The sequence below is a fragment of the Desmodus rotundus genome, chromosome 5 (assembly GCF_022682495.2).
Source record: "Desmodus rotundus isolate HL8 chromosome 5, HLdesRot8A.1, whole genome shotgun sequence".
Taxonomy (NCBI): domain Eukaryota; kingdom Metazoa; phylum Chordata; class Mammalia; order Chiroptera; family Phyllostomidae; genus Desmodus; species Desmodus rotundus.
This window is the reverse complement of record NC_071391.1, coordinates 65,051,321-65,063,359: the sequence shown is the minus strand read 5'-3', so window position 1 is coordinate 65,063,359 and position 12,039 is coordinate 65,051,321. Positions and strand designations below refer to the sequence as shown.

Below are 12,039 nucleotides of genomic sequence, written 5' to 3'. Positions count from 1 at the left end.
ATGAATACATAGATATTATGAAATATAATTGGCATTTAATTTACTATAATCAAAATGTGCCTTCTGTTTAACTGCTTAAATTTACTAAGAAAACAGATGATAAATATTTCTAGAAAGAGTGATTTTTAAAAATTATTGCAAATTTTAAAGGCTCAACCAGTATTTCTCACGTTTCTTAAGTGGAAAGTCTGTGTGGGATGCATATGTTTACAACAACTTAAAAAGAACAAACTTTGGAGAACGATCATCTATTCTATGGTATTAATACATGAACATCGAAAGAAGGAATTGGTGCTGGTACATATAAGACTCAAATCTAAAAGGATTTTGTTGGTGTAACAAAAGCTGGGAGGTACTACCACCAAAAATCGTAAGGCCTATGCAAGTTACGAGGGGCGAACATGTTTGGTGATCAGGACTTGATGTAAAGCTCATCTAAAAAGTAGTTTTACTACAGAGAAAATGATACTGTATGTTATACTAACAAGTCATTTGATACAGTAAATTATCAGGGAAAATGTGGCTGTCAGAAAAATTTCTTTAGTTGCTTTGCCTTTGTCATAGAAAGCAAAAACCATGTTTTTACCAAGGATGTTATTTTAGTGCTACTGGTAGACATAAGACATGCCAGGCCAACAGCCACATGAACCCTGATCCGGTATTAGATCTAGATTAGAGCTAGAAGGTTTGGCTTCACTTGGGTCTGTGGTAAAAAATGTGTAACATTAAAAAATACGAACACGTTTATAGGTACATACATCTATTTCTGTTTACAAATACTGTAATCAGAAGCTGTACATAAATGATTTACTTTGGGCATAGAAGATTAATGGGAACAAAACTCATAAATCCATAAATTACTCATCTCTGAGATGAACACTGCCCCCACCACTCTGATATTTTGTCATGATATTTAAATAAATAAATACAGAAATAATTAAAATGAAAGCCCCAGGCAATCAAAACTTACATGGTTCTATACTGAATGCCTCTTCTTGAATAATATACTTTGCATCCAATGTAAAGAATAGATAAAATTCCCAGTGTTAATGCAATACCACCAACAAAGCTGCCAATATCAAATTTTGATCCTTTATTTTCTTTAGAATTTATAGTTGCTGTGACTGAAAGAAAACAAAAAAAACAAAACAAAACAGGCTTTAGTACTTTTTAAAACCATTGTAATAACCTAAAATGTTCTGAATCTCTATTGGGGATTGGGGACAAGGGGGCCTCTAAACACAGAAGGGTGCTCTCCAGCATCTCTAGAGACTTGCCTGGCTCTAGTTTTCTTCAGTTAATCCAACACCCCTCTTACTGAAAACCCCTAGTGCCTGCAACCCCACGACTGACGGTGTCTGATGGTGCTGGACTCGGACAGCCTCTACCAAACCCTCAGAGGCAGCAAGACTTCATGTTTTTCCCCCTTATAAATCCTCTTAAGAGCTCTTGCCTTAACAAAAGAAGTCTGGGTAACACAGCTATACTCTTGAAACTGGATCCAATTTGAACAAATGTTTCTAACTGAAATTTCTCCTTTTGAATAAATCGGAAATCTAAACTATTTTGGTTTGAATCATGGCAAGAGCCCCTGAGACATTATATTTGATTTCAATAAATAAATTGTAGCAATAAAGAAAATAAACTAGACGGAGTAAAATATATAAAAACACACAAAAGAAACCATGAAGTCTGCTATTTGTTCTGATGAATGTACTAGCTCTTAAAAAGACCACCAATGTTGGATAACAAAAAGAGAATAATCTTCTTAAGGGTTTTTGAATTCATGGTTTCACAAACATCATGTTTTTAAAAATGCAAAAAGTAAAGAGTGCTGAGACTCTGAAGCTACATACATGATTATATCTAATATAATATTAAAATATCTTTATGGCACAAATGAATTAAAATCAAAGTTCACTGTGATTTTGGTTTGGAAATCATGTAGATTGAGCCTAATTGCCTCCTTCAATGAGGTAAAGTGTTAAAGGTATGACAAGTTTTCAAACCACAAAATAAAGTCCCCTGTTAGGATTAATCACTTATTCACAAATGGGTCTTATACAGTCATTATGTGGTATGATTAAGTTGGAAAACCTTTTTTTTTTTTTAAGGGATAAGAACACTAAGTCAATCAGCTCTTGATTTCTACAACTAATTTATTTAATAGGAAATCATTGCCTAAATTTCTGTTATTTATTTTTGTAGAATGGAATGATGACCTAACTGTGGCATTTAAATTAACAACTATTTTCAGCATAGGAAAAGAAGATATTTTTAATACGTACTTGTTACTGATGAAGAAACAGATGTCACCGAGCTATTGTGGCTTGTGGCCATCGAGGATGTTGACACCTGTGATGTGTTTTGTGAAACGCTTGTTATTTTGGGTGTAGACTTTAAGGTGGTAGATGTTGTATTTGTTGAGACCCCTGGTGGTGTTGTCACTTGAGAAGTTGTTGTGGGTTTCAAGGTGGTGACCGTCACATTTTTTGTGACTAAAGTAACTGAAGTTGTTGATGGTTTCACTGTGGATTTCGAGGTGTTGACTGACACTGAGAAAAATGAAGTTGTAGATGGTTTCATGGTCGAGCTGGAAGATTCATTCCTATTGCTGGGAGGCACAGGTGAGACACTCCCTGTGAGAACACCAAAAAAACATTAAAACTGGACTTCCAGCCAAGATGGAGGTAAACAGGTAGATACATTTTGCCTCCTTGCACAATGAAAAGGGCAACAAATTTAAAAACAAAAAACAACCCAAAGTGACAGAAAATCGAACTGTAGACTGACAACCAAAGAGTTAAAGAAGAAACATTCATCCAGACCAGTAGGAGGGGCGGAGGCGGGCAGCAGGGGTGGAGAGGACACACGGCAAGGCAGCGGATGGAGGACTGGGTGGGTGAGGCGGTGGCTGGCAGTCCCACATTCGTGTGCAGATAAACCAGGAGGAACAACTGAGGAGTGAGACAGAATGCACAAGCCAGGGTTCCAGTGAGGGAAATAAAGCCTCAAAATCTCTGGCTGTAAAAATCTGTAGGGGTTGCAGTGGCAGGAGAAACTCCCAGCCTCACAAAAGTTCATTGGAGAGACCCACAGGATCCCAGAATGTACACAAACACACCCACCCAGGAATCAGCACAAAAAGGGCCCAATTTGCTTGTGGGTAGCAAGGGAAGTGACTGAAAACCAGCAGAGAGCAGAACAAGTGGCATTGTTCCCTCTCAACCCCTCCCCCACATACAGCGTCACAATGCAGCAATGTGACTTGCCTCACCTTGGTGAATACCTAAGGCTCTGCCCCTTACAATGTAACAGGGGTGCTGAGCCAAAGACATATGTCCCAAATGAAAGAACAGATAAAAAATCTAGAAAAACTAAGCAACAGAGAGATAGCCAACCTATCAAATGCACAGTTCAAAACACTGGCAATCAGGATGCTCACAGAAATGGTCGAGTATGGTTATAAAATAGAGGAAGAAGTGAAGGCTATGCCAAGTGAAATAAAGAAAAATATACAGGGAACCAACAGTGAAGGGAAGGAAACCAGGACTCAAATCAACAATTTGGAGAAGGAAGAAATAAACATTCAACCAGAACAGAATGAGGAAACAATAATTCAAAAAAATGAGGAGAGGCTGAAGAACCTCTGGGACAAGTTTGAACTTTCCGACATCTGAATCATAGGGGTGCAAGAAGGAGAAGAGGAAGAGCAAGAAACTGAAAACTTATTTGAAAAATAATGGAGGAGAACTTTCCCAATCTGGCAAAGGAAAGAGACTTCCAGGAAGTCCAGGAAGCCCAGAGAGTCCCAAAGAATTTGGACCCAAGGAAGTACACACCAAGGCACATCATAATCACATTACCCGAGATTAAAGATAAGGGGAGAATCTGAGAAGCAGCAAGAGAAAAGGAGACAGTTACCTACAAAGCAGTTCCCATAAGACTATCAGCTGATTTCTCAAAAAAAACCTTACAGGCAAGAATGGGCTGGAAAGAAGTAAAATAACCTTTAAAACTGGAGCTATGACCTGGGGAAAATAAGACCCCACATCAGTGTGACTCTCACGGTTCCACAGAAACAGGTCTAACAAGTACGGCAGTGTGAGAGATACTTAGTCCATTGATAAATACTCAATAGGAACCAAGCCTACACATAAGAATTTCTGTGAAGATATGAAAAAAAGGATTGAGTCTCTTCAATACAGGGACAATGTCTTACCATTTCTTTCTTTCCTTTTTTTTTTAAAGATTTTATTTATTTATTTTTAGAGAGAGGGGAAGGGAGGGAGAATTAGAGGGAAAGAAACATCAATGTGTGGTTGTCTCTCACATGCCCCCACTGGGGACCTGGCCTACAACCCAGGCACGTGCCCCGACTGGGATTTGAACTGGCAACCCTTTGGTTTGCAGCCTGCACTCAATCCACTGAGCTACACCAGCCAGGGCTCTTTAAAAAAAAAAAAAAAATCATTTCTACCTGAAGCTCTTATTAGTTGAATAGGTGAATAAATTAATGGATATGAAAAGGGTTTTTTAAATTAAAAGTATAAAGTTTTTCTGCCACATCCTTCCAATGAGCTTTGAGGACAACCGGTAGTTGCATGTTTCAAATTCCTCTCACATTTTCTCCACTTTGGGTCTGTGTGTTGTCTTCCACTGAGTATTATCTACTATTTCGAAAAGGCCTAAGAAATTACTTCTGTACTATAAAGACCACTAAGTTATAAATTTCTAGTATATGATACAAATGAGCTGAACTTGAACTAAATCTTTTACTACTCAATTCTGAATACTCTATATAGATAAAATATGGCTTAACATTGAAATAATCACATTTTATTTTAAACTAGTGGATGAATTCTATTGCAGTGAAATTAAGTACAGCAAAGAACTAGCATTTATATCATATCTTTAGAACATAATGATCTTTGCAGAGTAAAACAATGAACACAATGCTGCTTTTGGATTCAACCACAAACACAGCCCAATCCCACTCCCTGCCAAAATAAATTTTATAAAGTCACATGGGCAAAAATAGGGAGCTATTACAGATTAGTTCTCCACTAAGAAAATCCAAATGTGTTGAAGAAACAACTAAGCAGCCAAAAACACAAAGTGACAAAACAGGCAAGTATGTTTTGTATCAAACTGTGTTTTATGATTAAATGTGTAAACTGCAATGCCCGGACTCGCTCCTCAAGGTCAAAACTCACATCCAGTGTTCCTTCGCTTTTGCCTGTAATATAAGTGGTCACTTGTGCTCCACTACAAATGATCCTGTGCCACCAAGGAAGTCTGGATGTCTTCCCTTACCCTTAACTATCCAATTACTGACCAGCACCTCCAGGGGGTGGCTGAGTTAGCACCTGCAGACGTACCCGCTGAAGAGACCACCCAGGACTTGCAGAGGATTAGGTCCTATCTGACTTTGCCAGTCCTAGCCATTCAGTCTCCTCCAGCCTCTGAGAAGCACAAGTTGTAAAGGCTTTTGGGGTGAGGTTTGAACAAATAGGTGAAGGGGTTCAAAAGCTATAAACTTCCAGTTATAAAATAAATAAGTCATGGGGATGTAATGTAAAGATGGTGACTATAATTGATGATACTATACTGTATATTTTAAAGTTGCTAAGAGTAAATCTTACAAGTTTTCATCACAAGGAAAAAAGTTTGTAACTATGTATGGTGATGGATGTTAACTAAGCTTACTGTGGGTTGATTTGATCATTTTGCAAATATCAAATCACTGTGTCGTATACCTGAATCTAATATGTTATATGTCAATTATACCTCAGTACAATTATAAAGTACTAAAAACAAAATAAATACAAAACAAAAAAGGCCAAAAGAAGGTAAGTTATTTGAGAGTGTCACTGTGCTATGTGTCAACCCCCACCTCTGCCCCTGGCGAGAAAAGGAGAACGCTACCCTTCATTTCAAACAAAGCTGGAAAGGCAGTAAACTCTTTGACATGGATTGGTCTTAGCAGTTTCTTTTTGGATAGGTCTCTTTGGGCAAGGGCAACAAAAGAAAAAAGGAACAAGTGGGGCTACATCAGAGTAAAGAGCTTTTGCACAGTGAAGGACACCATCAACAAAAGTCTTAGAAACTGTGGGCACTTCCCGTTTGTCCCTCCCTCATCCCACCTGCTCTCTAACCTGAGAAGGAACCCTTATGAATTGCACTGATAGGCTACCTTACCACCTAGGCCTCTGGTTTGGTTCAGCCAAAGAGAAAGCATCATTTGTTAATGCTTTATATCCTGCCTTATTTTTATTAGCTTGTATAACTAATGTGACTGAAAGCGCAGTGTCCTTTACTGCTTGGGACCAGATCCAATCAGAAACAGGCTCACAGAGTTAAGCCCAGTTCTGTGTGCCCTAAAGCTATCTGTCTGTCCACATGTACTGGGTTGGCCAGAAGTCCATTACATTTTTTTTCTGTATGATGGCTCTAGCAGTGCTCAGGTATCTTCAACTTTATTCAAAACAATTTTGTTTGATTGTATGGTGACAGCTGTCATAGTAGCATGCATTAAAAAAACATCAAAATTGGTGAATTTCTGTATAACCATTTTAATATTCAAAATGGAAGAAAATACACATTTTTGGCATATTATCCTTTATTATTTCAAGAAAGGCAAAAACTCAACCGAAACACACACACAAGATGTGCGCAGTGTACAACTGCAGAAAGAGAAGGTGCTATGACCGGTCAAATGTGTCAAAAGTGGTTGTGAAGTTTCTTGATACCAATGACATTTTGGCCCTATAATCCTTTGCAGTGGGGCTGTCTTGTGTATTGGAAGATGTTTAGCAGCAACCCAGCCTCTACCCACTAGAAGCCAACAGCAGGAGATAGCCGACATACTCAAAATATCCAAATCAATAAAGTTACTGGTAAAAATGAAAAATGTGCGACTTTTTGGTCAACCCAGTATTTACTTAATGAATAATTAAACAGTATTCATTCTGAAGCAGACACGGTTCAGAATATTTTTAAAATATTACAATTTTCATAATTACCCAGGAGGTAGATGCAATGGTCACCCCCATTTTACAGATGAAACTGAGGTAGAGAGGTTGAGTGACTTGAGCACAAGCAGTAAGGGGAGGAGCCAAGACTTGAATTTAGGCGGTCTGGCCCAAGAGTCGCTGTTCTTGAACACTATGTTAAGTCACAAAAAGTAGTGCCATTAAGATGAAAAGCTTTGGTTGGGGTGGGTGACTGTCACTGCCCCCCTGTTGACCTTCAACATGCTAAGTGTAAGCTAATAATGGATTTTAGGTAGAAAACATCACAATATAAACATTCTCACAATAACTCTAAGTATTTAATAAGCCTCAGTGGGGGATGTAACAAATACTCTTGATGTTCCATGTTCTACAAACCTACATACAGAAAATACTACCCGTCTGTCTGCATTGTAAATCACACGCAAAACAGTAACAACTTCTCATCCCCTGACGTGTTTCACTGTCCCGACAGGGCCAAAACGTGTGAGAAATAGGTCTGACATACTTTGAAATAACATTATTAGACCTACAGTTGCAACCTCAAAAGGCTGTGCAGGTGATGCTGCCACTCAGCTCTATGGCCTAAACACGGAGAATAAGCATGTGTAATGCGCAGCTGCCACGTAAGAATTTGGTCATTAACAAGCACAAAGCACCACAACAAAGAGATTTTCAGTCAGCAAAAAAGTCTGCTCAAATGTCAGCAAAAAGAAATCCCTACAGATGACAACTGTACAGCTTAGTATCCACTAGTAAACAATTTTAATTCATTGTGTAAAGGCATTAGAAAATCTGATATTCAATACTGAACATTTTTTTTCTTGCACGACAAAAAAAAGGCAAACCTTTGAAATTACTAAAAGTACATACTTGCTTAAATGCTAGAAATGGTACCAGAGTCAAGAATGGGTTTGCTCCCTGCAACATACACATAAGAAAGCTGTGACTCAGAAGCTTAAGTAAATTCCCTAAATCATTCACTGTGAGAGGAGGTGGTGAGCAGACCTTACTTAACACAGGTCATCACCTCTGGGCCTGGTGAACTTTTCACGGGTTTCCTCATTATTCCTGATGAAAATCCACCTGAATTCCAGAGCCTGCTGTATCTACTTTAGGCACTAGTTTTATCATTGACTATCTTCACTGCACTAAAAGCACCTTCAGTAAGCAAATGTATATACTCAAATAAAACCCTGCCAATTAAGAAATCCCTGAAAGGTGTGCCCCTCCTCCACTGCAATTCTGTCAGAAGAACCACTATCCTGAGTCTATTCTACATTTCTTTATCTTTTTACTTCACACTGTTTCTAAGCAATATAGTAGTTTGTCACATGTTTAAATTTTATATAACTAGCATAATGTTAAAGGTAATCTTCTGTTCTTGCTTTTTTGTACTCAGTATGACATTAATTTCATTCATGTTAACATTGAGATTCCCCTGGTTCATTCATTCCTCATAGTATATTTAAATTTTTTATACTGAGAATTATGTTTTGAGATGTTTTCTGTTTCTATGAGACCGATGATATGACTAACTCAAATATCTTTCCGAATAATCTACCCAGAATACAGCTGAAAGGCAAAATGTGTTTGTTTGTGTACAATCAGGCTCCTCAGTTGTAAGAGATCGATCCCCTGAGCCCTCACTCAAAACCCCAACAACTACTGACCCAGCAATCCCACTTCTAGGAATCTAGCTGAACCCTAGCTCAAGCCTGCACAGGTACGCTTGTGTGTTCACTGTAGCACTGTTTAGAAGAGTAACAATATCCCCGAACTGGGGCACGGTCAAGGAGATTATGGGACATCCACATTACGAAACATAGCACAAACATCAAAATCCATCAGACAGAACTATACTTGCTGTGGTGGTTTTAAAATATGCCCACAGGTTCTTGGATATTCCTCCCTTCAAAAGGTGAAGCCTAATTCCACTTCCCTTGTCCGTGGACCTAACTTAAAGAGTCTTGCTTTTAACAAAGAATATGGTGGAAATTATGCTATGTGACTTCGGAGGCTAGGTCCAAAAAAAAAAGAGAAATAGCGTCCATCTGGCTTTCTCTAGAACCTAGGAATCTCTAGAATTGCTCACTCTTGGGGAAGCCTTCCACCATATCGTGAAGATACTCAAGCAGCCCCATCCTATAAAAGGAGAGGAAGTGAGGCCTGCTGACAGCCAGCCTACGACTTAGTTCACCTCAATAGTGAGTCCTTCGTGATTGCAACCTCAAACCCCAGCTAAGCATGTAGCTAAGTCATTACTTGACTCCTAGCCCAGAGGAACTGTGAAATAATAACTATAATCTTAAATCATTAAGTTCTGGGGTTCTGTTATATAGCAATGACCAATAACACAAAAAGATCAGTATTTCATAGTTTAGTCAAAAATCAACTTGTAGGATGTTATATACATGCCTATTTTATATATTCATACTAGCAAACAGTGATTAATCTAGGGAGTTATTGGGGAAGGGAAAGGGAGGGAGGGACCAGATTCTTACTCTGTATGTTTTTACATTGCTTAAGAGATTAAATGCATGCATTATTAACTTCTACAATTTTAAAAGACTATAAAAATTGAAAAAATATGAAAGAACTTTAAACCATTTTAAACCAGTAAAGATTAAAAAACTCTCCCCCTTTGTAAAAGAAAAGAGCAAAATTACCTTAATTTTAGACACATTGCTAACAAGTTCTATTGTGTGGTTTCCTAGTTGACTGCTGATTAAAATCAGCAAACTGGGGGAGAAGTGGGCTAATAGAGGGAGGGAAGGCATAATGCCAATACCAAGACATGACAGTTGAGTTTGTTAGAAAAAGGAGACAGAAGATAAAATAAGCCATCTGAAACCACTCAAGTGTAGAAACAAAGACCCTTATTTATCTAGAAGCCTCTGAGGATGTATCTCACAAGACTGTAATTATAAAAATTGTATTTATATATAGCAGTAAATAGTTTATAAAGTATTCCACATACAGAATTTTTTTTTATCCCATAGTAAACCTTGAGACATACAGAAGCATTTTTATTGCCATTTTACTGATTTGGAGACAAACCCAGGGAGCGAGTGGAGTCAAGGCACAAAGCACCCCGAATTTCATTCTAGAAGTTCAAACTTGATGATGCAATACCATTTATCTGATACTGAAAGGAGAGAGGGTCGAGATTATAGACGTGGGCCCTCTTGGCCCCACAGCCAGAATGAGCGTTCCTCCTCGCCACCCAACTCTGCACAACTAATAGGCTCAGAAGCGACCTTTTCAGAAACAGTCTTGGTGCAAGACAAACACGTGTTCTTCCCAGGGTTTCTGGGAGATGCTGGAGGCGGCAGAAAATCTTTGTTGAAAATGTAGAATGCAGAAAATTCTAATTTGTATCAGTTTCTAGCCTCCAGATAATAGCATATGTGTCTCATTACCTCACTTGAGTGCAATCACTTGTGTTTCTGAAAAGGCAGCCAAGTGCATTAGAAGGAAAGGCAGGGTCAACCACTCCTGTGCTTAAATGGTTACAAAATCACTTTCTGTACGTATGACTTTTCCTCCTCTCTAAAATAGGGAAAACAATAATTAACTTGGTTGTTTTGTGGAATTAAAAACCAAGGGTGAAATACCTGAGTAATGTTTGGCAACAGCATTAGGTTCAACGAGAGGTTACCATCATTACCACCGCCAGCACCTCCACCATCATTTCACAAGAGGGCAAACTTGCAGACGCAGATGGCCTGGGCCTTCTCTGCGGTACACACCGTGTCCTTCCTCCACACCTTTCCTCACGCTGTGCCCGCCAATGGTTTCCTTCATTCCACCTCTGAAGGTCACATCGACTCAGACCTGGTTCATGCTGTTTCCTCGCAGATTTTACCAACTGAAAGTGATCTCTCCCTCTTGAGTGCTCATTTGCTTTTGCACATGTATTACTACATTTAGCATATTGATCTTTTATTATAGCTATTTTCATTCTTTTCAATTAAATCATAAGCATCCTAAGGGCAGTATCTATGTGCAGTTAATTCTCTGTATCTCCACAGTACCTGGCATCCTCCCAGAACATACTGGGTTCAAAATGAACATCTGCTGAGTGTATACAACAAAGGAACATCAGAGGCTTAGATAGCAGAAGTATCACTAAACTCCTATAGGAGGATCAGCAGGATATTTGTAGCTTTGAATCTAAATAACTATGGTAACATATTATAACTCTGACTTCTCCACCCTTGACCACTATATTTGGATCATTATTAACAGGAATAGTTAATGTGTACATAGCACTTATTATGTGCCAGACACTGTTCTAAGTGTTTTACATATATGTACTTATTTCATCCTTACGCAACACTATAAAGTAGTACTAGAAGGAAACTAAGGCACAGATTTTAAGTGCCTCTTTCCCTCTAGCTGTGTAAGAGAAAGGAGGGCTAATAAGACTAACGAAAACATAAATTAGTCAAAATAGGAGTCAACAACTTTTAAAAGCTATAATGGCCAAAAAGAATTTATTTAGCATTGCGACACTCTATACAGTTTACTTCAGCCAGTCTTCACAAAAACCCGTGGACTGGAATCAGTCGTGTGTTTTATTTTTTACTCTTTTCCTATTCATACGTTAATGGATATTAATGATTATGCTTTTTTCCCAAAGTAAAATAAGGTTCTACTATCTACTGTCTATGATCAATTTCCACTGATCTACAGAAACACTTCTAGTTACCTGTATCTAACTAGTATAAAAGCCAAGGAGAATTATCTCTAGGCCCTGGGTTTCCACAGAAACTTACCTTGCCTGAGGTCAACCGCTTTGCAACTAATTAGTAGACTGACAAAGCATGTATAATATGATATTTGTAAAAATAAAACAAAAACTTTCTAAATAAAACCTTTGTCTTGAGTGCAAAATTACCTGGGATCAGTTTCTTTACAATAATTTATCTGTATTTAAAGAGGTTGTTATTTAAGTTTTAGGTATCTCCAGGAAGTTATAAAAATTGTCTTTGACTTCACAATAGGAAACCCAGAAAGTGTA

The 12,039-nt window shown here is 38.2% G+C and overlaps 1 protein-coding gene across 1 annotated transcript in view; it reads right to left on the bottom strand.

Annotated features, from left to right (window-relative positions):
- TMEM123 (transmembrane protein 123) overlaps positions 1-12,039 on the bottom strand; it is a 41,727-nt gene that overhangs the window by 4,289 nt on the left and 25,399 nt on the right. The window contains exons 2-3 of the mRNA XM_024574594.3: positions 2,289-2,639; positions 971-1,124 (exon numbers count right to left, since the gene is read on the bottom strand). Of these exons, the coding sequence (XP_024430362.2) occupies positions 971-1,124; positions 2,289-2,639 (505 nt within the window). The remainder of the gene's footprint in view (positions 1-970; positions 1,125-2,288; positions 2,640-12,039) is intronic.